Source organism: Mixophyes fleayi, chromosome 9 (genome assembly GCF_038048845.1).
Source record: "Mixophyes fleayi isolate aMixFle1 chromosome 9, aMixFle1.hap1, whole genome shotgun sequence".
In the NCBI taxonomy this organism is placed as follows: Eukaryota; Metazoa; Chordata; class Amphibia; order Anura; family Limnodynastidae; genus Mixophyes; species Mixophyes fleayi.
The window spans coordinates 27984146-28003664 of record NC_134410.1 but is presented as its reverse complement, the minus strand read 5'-3'; the positions used below and the strand labels follow the sequence as shown (position 1 = coordinate 28003664).

At 42.0% G+C, this 19519-nt stretch overlaps 1 protein-coding gene across 1 annotated transcript in view; it reads right to left on the bottom strand.

The window, feature by feature from the left end:
* Positions 1-261: 261 nt before the first annotated feature.
* CLPTM1 (CLPTM1 regulator of GABA type A receptor forward trafficking) overlaps positions 262-19519 on the bottom strand; it is a 46059-nt gene continuing 26801 nt past the window's right edge. Inside the window, exons 5-17 of the mRNA XM_075187138.1 lie at positions 13705-13826; positions 11536-11659; positions 11272-11430; positions 7228-7345; positions 6998-7083; positions 6789-6909; positions 6022-6266; positions 4742-4835; positions 4451-4641; positions 3391-3486; positions 2894-3029; positions 1456-1623; positions 262-855 (exon numbers count right to left, since the gene is read on the bottom strand). Coding sequence (XP_075043239.1) covers positions 668-855; positions 1456-1623; positions 2894-3029; positions 3391-3486; positions 4451-4641; positions 4742-4835; positions 6022-6266; positions 6789-6909; positions 6998-7083; positions 7228-7345; positions 11272-11430; positions 11536-11659; positions 13705-13826 — 1848 coding nt within the window. The 3' untranslated portion in view covers positions 262-667. The remainder of the gene's footprint in view (positions 856-1455; positions 1624-2893; positions 3030-3390; positions 3487-4450; positions 4642-4741; positions 4836-6021; positions 6267-6788; positions 6910-6997; positions 7084-7227; positions 7346-11271; positions 11431-11535; positions 11660-13704; positions 13827-19519) is intronic.

Genomic DNA, 19519 nt, shown 5'->3' with positions numbered 1-19519 from the left:
CTTGGTCCATTCACGTTGTCTCCTTTGAGGTGTACACTTGTGCAAGAATCACAACCCCACCGAGAGAGGACACAAGACAAATGCAACCCAGCATTTCAAAGAGGAGACAGACCAAGGTTCTGGTCCTTTTTTTTTTGTTTGTTTGCCGGTAGCTTGTTACCTTATCCAGATATGTGGACTGTAAGATGAGAAAATGGGCAGCTCCTTTGTTGCAAAACAAGGCTTGAAAACCTCCCAAACCGAACTGCTGCACAAACGGCAGGAAGTTAAAGAGCGGCCATATTTATTAAACCCAAATTGCGCATGTTTATTCCAGGTCAGAGGTCATGATAGAGAGGCAGAAGAGACACAGCACAACGGAAGTATATTAGAGAGAAGAGAGGAAGGAGCGCAAGTGGGAGTGAACCTGAAAGGAGGGGAAGAGAGAGGGGATGGGAGAAAGTATGAGGGAGGACAGACAGAAAGACAAACCATATGACTGAAAGTAAGGAGGCGGGCAGAGAAAGACAAACTTCACCAGTCCCATATACATATTAATAGACGGGGGAAATGCCGTCTCAACAAAGGGGGTCAGGGGATGGGGTATTTATATATAAAACAGCAGCTGATTTACCCCCAGCGGGGGCTGAACAGTTCATGAAGGGGTAGGGGACATGGGGAAAAGAAATCAGTCTTTCTTTTTGTCTTCTGCTGGTTTTGGTGGGGCTGTGTCTTCAGGGTCGGAGGTAGGGAGTGCTGGCATATCCTGCTCAGGGAGAGGAGCGGATGTCTCTCCAGTGGTTCCAAACTCATTCAACCGCGTGGGGTCCACTCTATAAATCCAGCGCTGGTACAAATAGATAAAGAACACCACATCTGCGTTGGGAAAAAAATCAGAAAGAGGTTTGCTAGAAAATCCTGTAAACATGAAAGTACAATAGTGGAGCGAGGGGACACAGTCGTTTAACAGAACTCCAGCAAAAAAACATAACTAAAAATGACCAGTATACACATACACTTATTTTTTAATTCATATATATTGGGTAGGCTGTGCAGGATTTCAGTTCAAAGCCCTGCTGGAGGAACAGACTGTCACCATTAACAGTCTACCCTGTCATGCAAGTTGCAGTCACACAGCTGACAGTCTTCACTCTATACCCCTGTTCTTATCTGCAGAACTTAAATGTTGGGGGTCCAGATCTTAAGACCAGTGTTCATCCTAAAGCATACAGTGTTCTTCATGTCTGCCACAGAGAGAGACTGGCAGAGTCTCAATAATGTCACACCCCACCCTATAATTATGAAACTGAAATATTTTTCCCACTACACATCATGGAGCTGCGAGTACAGATCCCAAATTGTCCTTCCAACATGGCCTGAATCCCCCTTCTTAGCGATAGACTGGACGCATTGTCACCTCTTAAACACAAATCCTAAACACGTCCAAGTCCCATAAAAGGTCAGTAAAGGTCTTACCATCTCGCAGGCACCCGATCCGATACATCATAGGCATCTTGATGACAAAAGCAAAGAGATCGTCGATGAAGGTGTTCAGGGCTTTGTATGTTAACATCCTCCATGGGAGGTGGGCAACTGACTTCATCTTGTAGTTAATGAACAGTTGTGGCGTCATGGTGATAAACCCTGTGACAACAGAAGAGTTAATACCAGTGCTGACCGTGCTCTGCTGTGACAACACAAGTTTATAGAACAGGAGTTTATGCTACTGTCCAATATAAACATTTCATGGCCTAGAGTTACTGCAGTAGTCATACATTTCTTTCTGTGGAGTAAAATTACTCCTCTAAACATTTTTAAAAAGGTTATTTATATCCAAATAGGGGCATGGAATAAGAGATAAACAGAGACGGAAAGGCAGACAGACATACTCAGAGAAAGATGGACTTTCCTAAAAGAGGGTGACCAACAACTTCATTACCCAAAGAGGCTCTGCAGCAGCTACCCTATTTACCTAGACTTTGGTGCAGGTTATCTTAGTGCAGGCTAAGCCAACAAGGCCGGCTGTTCAAACTGTACTCACTACCCAATACAGAGTCCAGCTGGTAGTATGGCAGCTTGTCCCTCCCTGTTGACTGAAGGTTCCTAATGAGCTCCTAAAGGCCAAGGACCACTGACAACATCCTTTGCAACACAGCAGCTCCTGCACCTCACATCGGACAAGCAACAAGCTTTTCTTGTCTGCCTACACCACAACGGGACAACCAACACCAGATCTGTGCAGAGTAATGCAGGGACACTGTTGTAGGGCCTGTGTGAAAAGGAAGTTGTTGGTCACCCTGTTTTGATTGTTTCCCTTTTGGCCAACTCACGTACAGGCGACTAATGCAATCTCTATACTTGTTGATAAAACATTGTAACAAGTCATAAAAAGTCACAAATAAATTGTCCTTGAACACAGGGGACGGGCGCAATCAATGAGGTCAGTGAATCCCGTAGCCAAGATCAGTCAAGACCTCTTTTAAAACAAAACAACCCCCTCCAGAAACTTTCTGCAACACACAAAAAGTAATATCCAACTGTTTCCTAAAATGAAAACAACATTTTGACAACACAACAGTAGATCACCAAACACACACATTCTGGCATTTCTTATTTAGAATTCAGCTAGGTGGGTGTAAGATACTTTACAGTACACAAAGGGCAGGTTTGATGTAGAAATGACAAGAGGTTGAGCTACTTGGAATGGGAGGGTTTAAACCTTGTTTAACAAGCACCTATTGTGATTGTCTGTAAAAATTAAAACTAACATGAAGATCTACCATAATACAGGACATCACTGTTGAATAATAAAATGTTAATTAAGGTGGCTCGGATAAACACATATGATGAAAACCTTAATACACATATATTTGCAATAATCTATTTGTTTATACTGCCTGGTTTCCATACTTACCAAATGTGAGGAGGAAGCCATACAGCATACTCAGTACAAAGGAATACCAGCCCTTGTGCTCCATGTACAGCAGGCTGTATACTGAATAGCACCCCAGCAACGGGTATAGGATCCAGGACAGGTAGCGGAATGCCATCTGGATACAGGAAACCAATTTATTCTTATTATATCATTCTAAAAAGCAGATCAAACTGTTCCTCTACCCGTCCAGTGTACTGAACACAGCTATGACATTTACAGATGCAATACCCCATTACCAGCATTAAACTGAACCACTTTTCATCATGTAAATCCACACAAAAGATAATCATTGACCACACTTCTACCAAACTATGGAAATCCTTTCGGAGCAGTCTTCATTCCATGTAGACATAACAGTCTTTTAATGAAGCTACCAGCATTATCTTCATATACACATGCCACCTGAGGCTTAGTCTATCAAACTAAATGTGTGTTACAAAGCTTCCCCAACAACATGAACATGGAACTGCGCTTACGTCATCATAGATCTTTGTTTCAGATTCCACATACGTGGACTTGTCCTTCACGGTGAGCCTAGGGAAGATACCGGCTATTTTATTCTCTCTGTCCAGCTGTAGGAAAAGAAAATAGTAAAAAATCCTTTAACCACTTGACCGTGTAAATACCAGGGTATTTTTCCCTTTATGACCAGATCACATGTTTTCATTTAAACTGCAGCTATCCAAAAAAAGGGACATGTTTGTTTATCTACCCAAACAAGTTCCTTCAGGACAAATAGGGCTTTGAAGTCACAGACCAATAATATGAAGGCCAGTTTTGGAGACCTATGTGCAGATAAAGTCTGCTTTCTCCTATGTCTGGTACGTAGTCATCTACATAATGGATTTCATTATTTGTTGTTGATTTACATACTACACTATTTTGCGCTATATTTTCTCTGTTGGTTTGATAAAATTACTGATAAAATAAACCTTATTTGAAGTTGCTTTGCTGGCACCTTAGATAAGCCCCATTTGGAATTATTTCCAGATGTACAACCATTTTTATGGTCCAATAGTTTACTCGTAAACCAGCAACCAAACTGCCGACTGTTCAGAAGAGCCTGTAGATCTCCAAGCCACGCATTTCATCAAGGAGATTCCCTCTGAGTAAGAGTCCATTGTGAAATGCGTGGTTTGACGCACTACAGACTCCTCTGATCAGTTTGGTTGTGCGTTTCCGGATTACTCTGTAATAAGCAGATATTATTTTTCTGGTACACAGTTAACATTGTTCTCAATAAAAGCAACTCAGTTAAAAAGTTTTTTACACAGTCTTTGCCAATTTTGGAAAAGTAACAATTAAACAGATGAAGTAAAACACTCTGTTGCAGCCAATAGGGCTGCCTGTTCATTGATTAAAGTTAGTGAGTAAAGGTGATGTACGAAAATGGTTTTCAGGTTTAGTAATGCTAAGCCCAAGATGGACAACTGCCAACCACTAGATTCTACCAATGGTCCTACGTTGAAATGTTTAATGATCTGTTACAGCAAGAAGTATGCACAGATACACTACAGACAGCACAGAGAACCTCACCTTGACGTCCATAACCTTGGTGATCTTCCAAAAGTCGATCAACAAACCGATGCCCACGCTGACTTGTACCACGAAGTTGGTCTCATTGTCCAAGATATAAAGCAGGACCACGAGGGACTGAAACACACCAAAGATGACAGATCGCACAGAAAGACCCTCCAGAGACTGACGACTATTCCAGAACTGGATATCTAAGAGAAGAGGGGGCAATAAATAAATGAGATGTGAGCCAATAAAAAAAATAATAATATATATACACATATGATTGGATCAATAATGCCCAAAACGTACCGTTCTTGAAAGCCAGAAACTCAAAGATGCTGTGTACAATGGACACTGTGATGGTTAGAGCAAGGAGGTAGGGGTTTGTCTCCAAAAGAGCCACCTAGAAAGATAAATATTTGTGTCACCATTTATACTATACTTGGAAACTCTGAATGGGGGGGGGGGGGTTTGGTGCTTGTGTCGGTTACAGGTTATAAGAAACTACACATCGTTGTACTCCTAAATTATAGCTAGTTTTCATCTCCTTATTTGATTTTCTGAACAAACTTAACTAAAAAAAAAAAAAAAAAAAAATAATTCTCCATGTCAAGCAGGATATGAATTAATAGCCAAAAACGAAAGTATTTACACACAATGTATAGAGAGGAATGTGTTCATAGGTACTAACTTTAAATTTAGGTGTAACAAAATGTATGCAAATTAGCCACACACTTCAATAGATACATTTTGTTCTAAACCTCTGGCGGTAAAAGGGTAAAATCCCCTGTTTTTGGGTATGAGGTACCAGGGATGGGCATTTCTTGCTAGTTACCTATGACAAGACACCACAAGGCATGAGGGTAGTTTAGATTAGACCATTACAAGTACCTATCGGAACCTGCAACCTGAGAAGGAGTGAAGATGGGTTGGAGGTTCTGTTAGAAGAAGAAGTGTTCCTTAGATTATTTGGAATATTACACTAAGGGGCATATTCAATTAGCTTTCCAGTCCGCGGGATTGCGCCGGAACAGCTGCGAAACTTAATCCATGTTACCGCAATAACGTGGATTTTCATTCGCAGCCCATAGGGTTGCGTCCGAAAATCTGCATTAATGCGGTACCGTATTAACGGCAATAGTGCGCATGATTCGCGGTAACGCAAACCGGAAAGCTAATTGAATATGCCCCTAAGAGTTATCAGTGGAGTTAGCCTTTAACCTATGTCCTCCAGTATTTTCATCTTACCCCTCAAGAGAATCTTAAAGTGGATCTTCCCCTACACAGTGGGGGCATCATTTTGTGGGCTGAACCTTTATGCAGCCTATAAATTTGCCAGGAACCAATGCCATCACAGACTAAAAATCCTAAGGCCCAACATCTTCACAATATACTGGCTCCATGTAAAATGATTGACTACATGGAGCCAGTATATTGTGAAGCTGAACACTCTCAGGTTCAGCTCACAAAACGCAGAGGTAACATGCCCATTTTATTGCTTGTATTTTTGTTTCCCCGTCCCTAGAAAATACTCCTTACATAACTTATGCCATTCATTACATCTCGACCACATACTCCTCATCACTTGCCTTAATAGAGTCCTGCTCTTCATCGGACTGCTCATATAGGTCGTCTCCAAGAAAGCTCCAGGGGCTGCGTGAATTCTGGGCTGCATAAAGCTGCCACCGCCACAGGGACAGGGGACAAAATGACAGGCGCAAGGGCAAACTGGTTACACTGATGTTTACTGGGATATAATCTTTCTGTAGGTTCCAGTAGTCATTAAAATATAAGATAGGGTAGTAGTCACCACTGACAGCATCAAATTTCACATCTGTGGGGGGGGAGAGATTATCGTTAGCGATGAAGGGAAAGATGAAAAGTTATTATGACAAAAGTGGCTCAAGAGATGGGGCTCTGGCGGTCCGGTCAGGGGGAGCTCGGAAGGAGGGGGGCCCTGGCGGTCCGGTCAGGAGAGCTCGGAAGGAGGGGGGTGGGGGCTCTGGCAGTGTGGTCAAGGGGAGCTCTGGAGCAGGTGGGGTTCTGACGGTCCGGTCAGGGGAGCTCGGGAGGAGGGGGGTGGGGGCTCTGGCAGTGTGGTCAAGGGGAGCTCTGAAGCAGGTGGGGTTCTGACGGTCTGGTCAGGGGAGCTCGGGAGGAGGGGCCTCCGGCAGTCCGATCAGGGGGAGCTCGGGAGGAGGGCTCTGGCGGTCCGGTCAAGGGGAGCTCGGGAGGAGGGGGGGGGGGCCTCTGGCAGTGTGGTCAAGGGGAGATCGGGAGCAGGTGGGGCTCTAAAATTATAAAAATGGGAATCAGCATGCCCTTAAAGTGTATATCATTAAAATGGTCCACTTACATTGGTCGAGAGGTGGTGGGACACTGCCTTGCACCCATGGAGTGTGGTCATCAACAATATTAATTGTTAAATTTGGATGCCAGTGAGAGATTATCTCAATAGGACCAAAATCCTCAGCCCTCTGAAAAGAAAAAACACAGTTATTGATTTATTACCTTATGCAGAAGCAACAAGATACTGCTGGATAAATTATCTATACTGCCTCTCACCTTGATAACCTCCGGATCAGCCTCCGTCTCTCCCGTCAGAAGGTTTTTGGTCTTGAGAAAACGTTTGCGTTTGTATTTATTAAGCACTGTGAGAAAGAGGTGTGAAATGAGTGATTGTCTCTCTGGGGGAGACAGAGGGGAGGTTGGGGGGGGAGGGGGCAGGGAGACAGAGGGGAGGTTGGGGGGGAGGGGGCAGGGCAGGGAGACAGAGGGGTAAAATTGATCCTTACTACGAGATGTAGAAACAGTGGCCAGCCTCCGATGCACAGCCTTCTGGCTGGGGTCTGGGTGGAAGCCGCTCTTTGTCAGGTATACGTGAATGTAGAAAGAGCCGTTTTTCTGGACTCCCTGAGAGACAAGAAATAGAGTCATCACTATAAATACATAATAAGCATTATTATCAACGTTGACTGCATCATCACATCTGTGGTTAAAAATGGGATTATTTCTATAACATATATGGAAGTTGAACTGCTCGGTTTAGCCGTATAGTTAGTTGCCAGGAATGTACGGTTTAATCAAGTAATAATGTATTAGTTACTAAAGATTGTTCTTGCCCAGTGTAACAGACGCATCCTACCATACTGGTAATATACACTAACAAGAGACTAAAGGCCACACAAACAAGCCTAAGTTTCACTAATGGAATGTAAACCAATTACTAGGGAAAGCAGAATAAACGTTCAGGAGCCAACATTCTGCGATCGCGTAAATCACAGTAACTATAGGGCAATGACAGAACTTTGTATAGAAATATATACCAGAATGTAACGGAAATAGAGAAAATGAATCAGATGTAAGTAATAAAAAGACAGAGAGAAGACAAAGAATAATACGATTACAATAATTGACAGTGTTAGACTTATTTGTTAAGTGTACCAAATAAGAAATGCAAGCAACAATTGGATGAGATTGCCAAGTACTTTGAAGAGAAGACAAAATAAACAGCAGCTAAGTGCAGGGATTATGCACAAGTGGAGAGGACTGAAACTTGGTCTGCACCGTACCAAACACCATCTGCTTGGTTACTACAGAGATTTAAATGTTGGGTATAATGTCTCTAACCATATAAAAGCACATTGCCGAACTGCTTTTATACAAGTCACCAGACTCGAAAGTTATGTCTAATATTATACTGTACAGTTGGAAGTATATTATTACACCAAGACATAGATGTCTATACTGTCATAGCATTACTGTGCCAACCCTCTCCAACTGTCCATTGTAATCAGTCACACAAATGTGACCAACGGCCGCTTCTATACCTGCAGCCAGCTTCAGAGAGAAAATATATGAGCAAACTTCAGGATTTGGGTCTCCACCACTGCAGTCGTACAACCAGATAATACAAAATGTGACAGCTTCTGTTTAAGGTGCGAAAACACCTTCAAAAGGAATAAATACAGATCGTAGGAAACTCATCAGACAGCGGAAACCCTGGGGATTACCGCTTCCTGATCATGGGTGGCTAAGAAAGGTCCGTGAATGGACAAGCATAATATATTCACAGGCCAGGCCTGGAGAAGACAAAGTTCAGCAATCAGCACAAAGCTTTACTCTGATTGTGCAGGAAACCCTGTGAGAGGGAGAGAGAAGGGGATCCCTGCTTAATAGCTCAAAGGATATTTTAGACTTTATTAAAAAATCGAAAAAAAGTAGTTGAACGGTTTTTAATATGTGATGCCCTCACTGGGATTCATTTATTTTATATTCACGGGCTTTTAACGTTTACCACTCTGGTGGCTGCACAGCGAATGTCTGTTACATATATAAACATGTTGTAGGGACTGCCAATTCCAGCAGTCACCTCACTGTTTTCAGCCAGATCTCTCTCTCTAGAAAGTGCTGACTGAGGGCCACGCTCCATGGTTACTGAAAGCAGTACACAGCTGGGGACTCTGATCCAGGCGCTTAAACACATTAAGAGTAGCTAAGCCTGCGACAGACTGCAATCTACATTCCTCATGTTCTTTGTACAACAATTCATTTACCACACAAAGAGCAGGGGGCTTTTTTTTTTTTTTTTTAAATGATCAATGCATGCTTATTCACTTGGACATCAAAACGAGATATGTTCAGAAAGGAAGTTTATAAAATGGACTCAAATACACATTATTATCCAAGTGCTCTCAGGTACATGCGAGCAGATTATACAAATGCTTAGAGCTGTTGCCCTCTAGTGGCTCAAGATTGTAACTGGAGAACAGAGACGAAAAGAAAAATCAGAATCTAGCGTAGCTAAAGCCCAGTCATTTTGCTTGCTCTTATGTGATGCAGCAACGTGAGACATTAATGAATACTAGTGCACAGGTATCTGCTCAGCAAAGGTTCTGTAAACCACAGCAACCAATCCATTTGAAAGTACAGTTTAAATAAATGCAAGCAAAGAGCTTACTATCTGTGGTGTAAATAAAGTGTGGCTAACTATGGTGGTAGGTGATCAAGCAGGCGGCATCATTGATAAGAAACACAGAGTATGATGAGCTTATAGCTACAGCATAGCCCAGAGAATGAACCACCACTGCTCATACCATTACATAATATTCAAAGCATTTTGGGTGCCTGGAAATGTCCAATTATTAATAACACTACAGAAACATTTCTGACAGAGGTGTGTGCAGACGTAGTGGATATTTTTTTTTTATTTTTTTTTAAATCCAGTATTTTTTATTGGAAATTTTCAAGGTACATACATACCAACAACAAAACAAAAAAATAAACAAATACAGAAGAAAGAAAATACAGTCGCAAATATGTCAATATTGAATATAAAATATTGGTTAAATTGTAAGACACCAGTATCGCATAATGATAACATTTGTACAATACTTAATTAGGAATATACATCGTAAATACTCTTGCATACGTACTCTGCAGAGGCGGGGCTCTGCTTTTTGTTATCAACTTTATTATTGTTATTATGTAATCCAGGGGAACCAGACCCTCATGTATTCGGGACATCATGACTAGAGGATACAAAATAAAATGGAGACTCCACCCACCTGTACCATATATTCTCAAACTTTGGCAGTGCCTGCCTGCTCGTGTAAACAAATCTTTCATGCCCTATAGTGGCATTTACCAGGATTTTCCAACTCTTAATTGTGGGGCTCGTCGAGGCTAACCATAAGCGGGCTATGCTAACCTTAGCCACCATAAACAACTGGGAAATATAAATTTTTGTCAGCTTGTTGACCTTTCCCTTCAGACGGAGCCCAAATAAACAAGTGGCCGATGACCTAAGTGGGACTTCAATTCCCGTTTTTTGAACACATCGTATGACTCTTCGCCAGAAGTTTTGTATACAGGGACATTCCCAAATGAGATGCCAGAAATTGCCATTTTCCGAACTACATTTTGGACATTTAGAAGTGCTATCAGGGCGGAACTTAGCCAGCCTAATAGGAGTCAAGGAGGCCCTATGCAAAATGAACACCTGTATTTGCTGGAATTTTAATGATGCTGTGTAGCCACTAGTGCTATCCGTGACCATCCCCCATTCTTTGTCTGTTAAGGGACCAATATCTATTTCCCATTGATTTCTCAGGTCATTCAAGTCATTTACAGTGGATTCATACAAAAGACAGGAGTACATACATGAAATCAGACCCCTGTTGCTCAAAGCCTGTAACTGCTTTCTCAGTGGGGCTATGGCAACCACTGGTGACTCCCCTTTGAATTGTGTGTACATGGCATGTCTCAGTTGGAGGTAGGAAAAGAACATTGTTCTAGGCACAGAAAATTCCCTGGACAACTGTTCAAAAGATTTAAGAACATTTACTTCATACAGTTGACCTACAGCCACTACACCATACCGGGACCACCGCCTGGACCCCACCACTGTGTCCAACTCCCTCAATCTCCTCGCCCCCCAAATAGGAGTACATGGATCTATATCTGTGAATCCCACCATTTTATTACTGACTGCCCAAATCTTAATTGCCTGAATCAGGAGCGGAGAAGCCTGTGGGCCGAGCCTCCCGGACAACAGTGCCTGCAAAGGCGTATGATTGGCATTGAATTGATGAACTAATATCCAGTGTAGATCCTGGTAACCCGGATCGGAAATCCATGCCTTGAGGTGGGTCAGTTGAGAACGTAGTGGATATTTTAGGATATTCAGTGACTGAAATTTCAAAATCTGGGAACAGCAACTCATAACTTTACTGATACAATACAGGAAAGATCAATGGAACTCAAGGAAACAAGCAACGAACAGGTTGGTTTGCCAGAAACAGTCCACTGACCACACCCCTGTCCAGGAAAGCACATACCTCTGGTACACTGATTTCAGAGTACTGCTCGTAGCAGCCATCTCCGTTAACGCCACTGCTCCAGTCCCCGTACACCAAATCCCGCTGCTCCCAGAAGAGGGCAGCAGAGGAGTTGAACTCTGTGAAGTGTTCACTCTCGGAGATGAACACATGAAGGTCCTGCAGAGGAAGGATGGATTCAGGTCATCAATACAGGAAAACTGGATTCATTCCAGGTCATACCCCTCCGTTAACAGCAATAGCATCTAACCAATATAGGCCTACCATCAATGTGTCTTTAGGGAAGAGATTGCGGCTGGGGGGGCGGGGAACTCCGGGAGATGTGGTTTGGTCCTGGGGAGCAGAGCCTCTGCGAAACCAGCTGCTGATGGCCCATATTATAAAGATCCTGTATGAGAGACAGTGGAGAAGGCCATTAGATCTTAGTCCTGGAGCGCTAAAAGTTGATGACTCCCTTCTAACAAGGAGTTCCGCCTTAATTTATCACTCAAATGCTGTCACTCTACACTGTACATATTTACAGTAGACAAAGAGATAAATACAAAACACATTAAGTTTATATACAACTTGCTCCAGATTTATTTACAACTTACGAGGGTCTAGCAAAATAAAATAAAAATTAGAATATTTGCATCAGTACTGCCACCTGTTGGCCTAAAGTTGTAATGACAAATCTCAGTACTTAATCTCCAACTTTACAAACATTATTTCCTGCCAAAGTGAATTCCAGACACCTGTAACTCTATGCAAAACCAATAATGATACAAGGAAACAAATGTTTTGGCTTTAGCAAGAAATCCTCATACATAATATGTAGCATTTACATTTCATTATGGAAGAGGTCCAAATTATTTAACGCATCTTACATTGTGCCTTAGTACTTCAGAATGATCAAATAGCATCTAAATATAGGACCGAGTGATCAGATTGTAAAGTGTATAGCTACTTTAACAGGACATATGGAACAAAACCAATCTCTGCAGGTTAATGCAACATTAGGTACAGCTCTTATGGGATTAGACTGGAATTAATGACAAGTTTACAAGATAATAGGATCACACGGGCCCAACTGTTGTAGCTAAGAGGAGAATCAATTGCAGGTGGTAAAAAAAAATCTATTAAAGCCTATATGTATGCCTAATAGATAATAAAATTATACATACACACTAATATATATATATATATATATTACACAGCTGATTAATATAGATGAATTTCTTATGCATGAAGTGTTCATACTTGACTAAAGGTGTCCACTAAGCTGTCTTTCACTCCTCTGTAGCAGGTTACCATGTTAACAGAGGGGTGTTGTTCTAACTAAACAGACAGAGAAGGACTAACAGCTTGGGAGACCTGCAGAAATGTACTGTATGAACAGCTTGATTTATACACAAGTGGGATGTCAGGGTATTGAACAAGGTAGGCTACCTCCCCTCGGTCATATTTAAATATTTAAGCTTTGGAGTCATTTTTATGGTATCCACACTGGCAACCAACCATTCTATTGAATTTAAAAGGAAGATCTGTCAGAAACTTTCCAGTCAATTTATACACTTACATAATGATCTCAATCTGATAAACTTTATACATTGAGTATGTGCAGAACTGAGGTCACTTATTGACGATCATTTAATATGTCCACGCATATAGTGGTACAAAGGTTTTCAATTACTGGCTGATCATTTGACTAAAGGGGTTTTCCAAATTAAATATCATGCCTAAATATCCCCCCTACCCTATAAAGTACTTTAGCGAGAGGTCTTCCCATCAGACCACCACCGGTAGTTAGCTGAATACAGCTGCAGCCATTTCTCCAGTTAGTGGCTGGCTTCATTCACAAGAGCTGCAGCAGATCTCTTCTGTCCTGGAGAGGTCCCAGCTATATACGAGTGCAGGAGTCCTGCTACATGCAACGCCATCCATCCTTTCCTATAGAACTCTGGTGAACTTGGACACAAAACTATTCAGTAGCAAAAACCCTTGAAAATCATTTGTGTCCGACACACGCAGCAATAACTGTAAGGTCCCATAAAATATGATTACGGGGGGTGGGGGGAATAGAGTTTTTCTTTTGGTGGAACATTTCTTATGCAAGGCAAATAAATTAATAGCAGGTTAAGCTGTACTCAGAATGTATGGTGGAAGCGGCCATTTTGTTGGTCACCATGGTGCAGCCAATCAGCTCACAAGGGAGTAGTTACACTGCGGTTAGACAGCGGATTGTACAAGTCTTTGTAAACATATTCTCTGTCTGTTAATGAACTGAGCAGTATCCATAGAATAAATGTCCCCTTATAAGTTGGAGGTAGAGAAGCAGCCACCCAGGGAGGGGATTCCACTACTTAAGATGCCAGCAGTAAGTGTTTAGATACCAGGGTTACCTGGCTCCTGGGTTGGGCAGCCATAAATGGGAGACCTGAGGAGACCACTCACCTGAACAGGACCCCTTTGATCACCTGCCATGCATTAGGGGGAGGTGGCTGCTGTTGCTGTTGTGGATTCTGTTGGTCAGGTGCTACAGCTGCTTCAGTTCCGACAGAGCCATTGAGGCTGGCCTGCAAGAGACAAAAATACCAGACTGAGTGTCTAGGTTCAGATTTATAACAATTCAAATAAGTTATTCTGACTGGGTCACACTCTGGCCCTCCTGCACCACAGCTCCTGGCCCTTGTGACCATTAAAAATCACCAAGCATGAAAACCCTCACATGCTAAACACTTCAGCGGCTGCAGGATCTCCCTCCTATATGCCAACTCCCTTAGCAATATTTACTGTCCCAGAGTGTAAGGAGGGAGGCAATGCTGCAGAAACACCTATATCCCCAACAGTACAATAGATTAGCATGTGAGAGACTGCGCAGGATATTGCTGCACCTGTCTATGGCTCCCTCCTGCATGTGTCCCAGGTGCTGTGACCTGCAGGAGAGGAGGCATAGCTGGAGAGAGAGGGGACGGCTCAGCTTGTATCATCTGATCACAGTAATTATAATCCTGCTGTTAGCCACCTATGGTCCAATAAACCTAAATAGAGATCTCGCTGCTGGGTGGTAGATTAGACGCTGGATCCGTTTGCACACCTTGGAAGCAGCTTTCTTACCGCACCATCTGATGTTCGAGCAAATGTTATTACTGAAATCTAAACCTAGGTTATTAAGGGTTAGCGCTTGTTTACACTGCCTGCTGATATGTTATTACAGATAGTTGTCTGTTTCTGTGATTAAATGTATTGTTTTCATTTACTACCGAAGGTTAAAAGTACTACTGCCCATGCACCCCCTGAAGTATATCAGGTTGCCTATCACTGGTTTAAAGGATCATTGATTGAACAAGTTGAACTGTTCCATATAGAGGTGCATTTGAAACCACAATGCTCCTACATGAGTTTGACATGTGCTTCACATCACTACTTTGTGCTGTTGTTGGAACCTGCACTTCCACCATCTACCTCAACCCAGTACTCAGAAAACACATCACATAGGTACTGCCTCCCACACATCAGCACACCCCTCTCCTGAATTACAATGTGGTGCTGTGAGCATCCTTATGTTCTCATTGACTATAAGTTTTATCATGATGCAGAATGAATGAGCAGTTATTGAAGTTACATTATACACCCCATGACAGGTGTCTCTGCAGGATGTTTAGGATTTGAACCTTTGCTCTCTCCTTAGAGATGTCACAAAAGTTCCTGCACCATAATTGTTGGTATTTTACGCAGCAACACATCACCCCATGAGTGTACCAGTGTCTGGAGCTGTGCCGGAGGGGTACAGCATCATTATTCCACACAGTCAGTACTGATGCCTGTTTGATGATGGTGGAAAACACGGTCTCTGGCATTGTCCAAAAAGAGTCTGTAGTCTTGTGACTGAGTAGGCCATGACATGAGTAACATTAGTCACGCTCATCAGGCCATTTGGTAGACCACATGTGATCTGTGGATGGGGGCACTGTCATCCAGGAAGACCCCACCCCCATCAGGACAGAAATGCTGCAACATGGGAAGACGATGATCACTGCGTACCATAAAATAGCGATTAGCCTTCTACAGGAATGACATACTCACCCCATGCCAGGGAAATGCATCCAACATCATTACAGAACCATCAAGACTCCTACAAAAGTATCAAGCAAAGTGTGTCAATGTTTCCCACAGCTAGTGACCTTTGTTTTTCACTATCTGGCCAAAACACTGGCACACACTGCTTGATACTTGTGGATTAAACATCATATGAGAATTAAGACCCAATATATTCTTCTAAGTGGATATTTATGGTCATATCATTTTGCATTAATTTCTTTAATGCCGTTATTGTGTGGATGTCTACGGTCCATCCAGCTATTATAGACAAAGTGTTCCTTATGTTGATCAGTAGATTAAGCTTAAACTCACAGGGCAATGGCCCATAGGCGGATGGTCACTGAGGCAATGCTGGGCACGTCAAAAGGAGTCAGATAGGCAATCAACCTAAAACATTTCTGCTTGCGCCCAAGTTTTGGCATTAATTTCTATTGTTAGCAATGGATACACACTTTCCCTGGTTCCTTAAATGATCCTGACAACAGCCAATCCTGATCAACATATGATCTATCAGATACTGATCAGGACAGACTGGGAATGCAGGAGTGTGAAGAGCGCAAGACTGTTAATTGTTTTATCCCTTTATTATAATAAAGATTTAAATAAAATGAAGATTGACTACACTGCAGCCTGATTAGTCCTTCAGAGTGCTGATACTACTGTATTCTGCCGCCGTTTAGGTTGCCTACCTCTGACAAAGGGTGTTTAAAGGCCTAGACATGCCTCCACCCAATTATTGCATTTACAATCCTTAAAAGAACCACAAACATCACATGTTTACAGCTAAACACAAGCTGAATATCTTCACACAATAACAAATGAGCCCTTTGTATTATCCACAGGGAGGAACAATTCATTTCAGAGAGAATCCCCTCCTCCCGACACACACCACATCTCTCCATACAACAGAGCTGTGGACCGCATCACAAATTGGGTTTAAATAGAAAACAGATGTACAGTGATAGGATAGAGTAGATACACACACACACCTACTATATCTGGGTACACATCTAAGCCATGACTGGTTACAGAACAAAGTCATTTCTCTCAAATTCTGGTCCCCAGCTGAACAATACTGTGTACGGCTAATAAACCAAGGGGGAGATCAATCAGTTTGTGGCCGTGCTGCTGGACCCACGGTCTCACTGGATCCAAGTGGAACTTACTCAACTATACAGAGTCACCAGGTTCTAACTTTGCTCTTTATTTGCTTATTACATAGTGCATGTAATTATCAGAAAAATAAAAACAGAAAAATTGGGTTTCCCCCCCCGTCCCCACTCCCAGCTCTCCTGCTGTTCAGTATGGGGGAAGCCAGGCTGGGAGGGAACGCTTCTCAGACAAACAGGGTCACAGACAAGCCCATTTTTCATTTCATTTTTGAATGCAGCATAATACACCGCAAAGAGGGCTTTAGAAAAGGATTCATGGACCCTCCAAAAGTCCATGTGAATGACTCTTGTGACTTTCACAAAGATCAATTGTCCTTCTTTAAAAAAGGGTTTTCCACCTCCTGCAACTTTTACTAAATACATTTCTAGATCTTCCCAGCTTTCTTCAGCCATATATTTATAGCAGTTGTTTATTGCTGTTACCTGGGATGTGGCACAAAGCTGCTCTCTAGACACAACTGCAGCCAATGCAGAGTGCACAGAAGGATTGTGTCACAAGTCCGGGTAACAAAATAAAACAAAATGTCATTATATAATATGGTAAAAAATATAAAGCAGTGTACTGTATTTAGAAGAGGCTTCAGGAGGACATGTAAAAGCTAATAAAGTCATCTGGAGGTGCAGAATGCTTTTAAAGTAGCCTACGAGATGAGTGGTGCTCTGTTCAATGCTCGATGAATGGGACACTGCTCAGTCAGAGGGAAACACGGGCCGACAGCCAATGTGCACAATTACAAATAGAGTAAAGCAATCCCTCCATAGCGGTAGTTTCTGTGATCTAGTCATAATGATCACACTACTGCCCACTGAGCAACACTGCCAGTGCCTAATCATATTGTATCATCTATTTCTTAATGTATAAATCCAAAAGCAATGCTCGTCTCTCCTGTGGTCAGATAAAATGATGGCTTTCAGAAAAACAAGCTGGTCAATCCTGTTTTACACGTCCTAATCTAGACAAATTGTGCAAGTACAGAACTTGGTCTAGGATCTACAATTATCAACCGAGAAGTCAAGTTTATCAAAATGATGACTACACAGAGTAAGAAGCCTATACCCCTTCCCCAGCTCTCAGCATGCTTGGACTTGTAGTTCAACAGCAGCTGACAAGTGTTATTTGTAATAACGATTTATAAGCCTGTACTATTAAGGAGAGTCAATACATTATTGCAGTGATTGCAACTGTTTTTAAAACCGAGATGCAGCCAGGTGGGCTGTTTGTGACACAGAAGGAGAAGTTATGAAAGAAATAACACTACCTCAACTTTTAAGTCTTTGTAACCAACATAAGCCAGCTTGCTTCTAATTGTTGATACCACCTGCCCAACATAAAATGCCACCAGCACTACCGTAATAGTCCCAAGGACAAGAAAAGAATCCCAGAATCTGGGATCCACTGCACCAGAGTCCTCACTAGAAGTCACGTGCCATATTTGTTTAAAAGAAAATAATTTCTAAAAAAAACAAACAGTGAGAACTATGTAATTGTACAATAATGTTCTACATGCTTCTAAATATTTACATTAAGTTGGTGGCATAAGGAAATATTATTATACCATACTAACCAATGGAAACACATCCCTCTCTCCAACTACAGAAACACTGGAGTCCGTTTTGTAAACGAACACCTGTAAAACGATCAATGAATCTACCAGAGAATGAGGATGGTGTTCACCCTTATATGATCACACACCAGATTTATGTACATCTGTTATGTATCTGAGTGATGGCTATTGTTATCAGCCATTGCAGGCTCTCTATGGCTCCTTGTAATAACCATTACTTTGTCCCTCTGCTGAGACGGAAAAAAAAAAAAAAAAAAAAAACACACTTAGCAGATTATCTCAAATACATTTAGTACAATAGGGGGAATTTCTTTAAAGCAGATGGCGTTGCCCATAGCACACAGATGATAAACTCACCAGAAAAATGGCTACAGTCTGACTGACTACTATGGGCAACACCTCAGGCTTTCCTTTGTTTTAGTGGTCAGACGCCCCCCTGTTGCCTTTAGTTTGGAGAAAAAAAATTGACAATACACCAACCGCCCATGAATGAAACTCTTACCACTGTATAAAGCGGGGTGAAGAGCTTCAAATGACTACAGCTAAATGCCTGTCCCAGCGCACCAACAGCCCCTAGCTTCAGTCGTTCTCAAGATGGCGACCCCACAACAAAAGGCATTTTGCGTTCTGCAGTTCAGCAAGACTGAATCCGTAAATGCCCTGCAGTCTGCGTTTCCACGGCATGAGGAAACAGGCTGTATTTGTAGGAGGAAGAGCACAGGGCAACCACGTCGACGGAAAACATAAGAATTCAAGAGAGTTTTCTGCGTAGTCCGTGTAAGTTAACTAATCGTGCTAGCCAAGAATTTGCAATATTTCATACGACTGTCTTGCGTTTGTTAAAGTGACATTTAATCATCTCAAAATGCTGCAGAACTAACTCTTTCCACAACTTAATGAAAATTCTGATGACTTAATTTATCAGCAAGATGGACCTGCAGGTTCGACGTTTTCTAAATGACAAACTATCTTAACCTTGGATAGGTCACACAGGACCCCAAGACTTGATGCTACACTCTTTGCCCCGCAGATCCCCAGGCATTACACATTGCAACTTTTTCTTGTGAGGATATGTAAAAAAATAAATGTATTTTTGAGCCACCATTAGCAACTAATCTGAATGACCTCAAAAATAAAATCATGGCAGTGGTAAATTCAGTGGAAGACGACACTCAGAGGCGTTTGGGACGAATTTAACTAGTGTCTCGATGTTGTCTGTACAGCAGGAGAAGAGCGCACAGAGCATTTATAAAATGATTAGTAAAATTTGATAACTCATTAAACCGTTTGTAACTTCTTGTGTAATTGTAACATGATGCTATTGTGAAACATATTGCTTTGCAATTGGGTCCATCTTTTTGAAACACCCTTTATAATTCAAACACTTCAATGTCTTTATACACTCTGTACTGAATAGGTTCATATAGATTA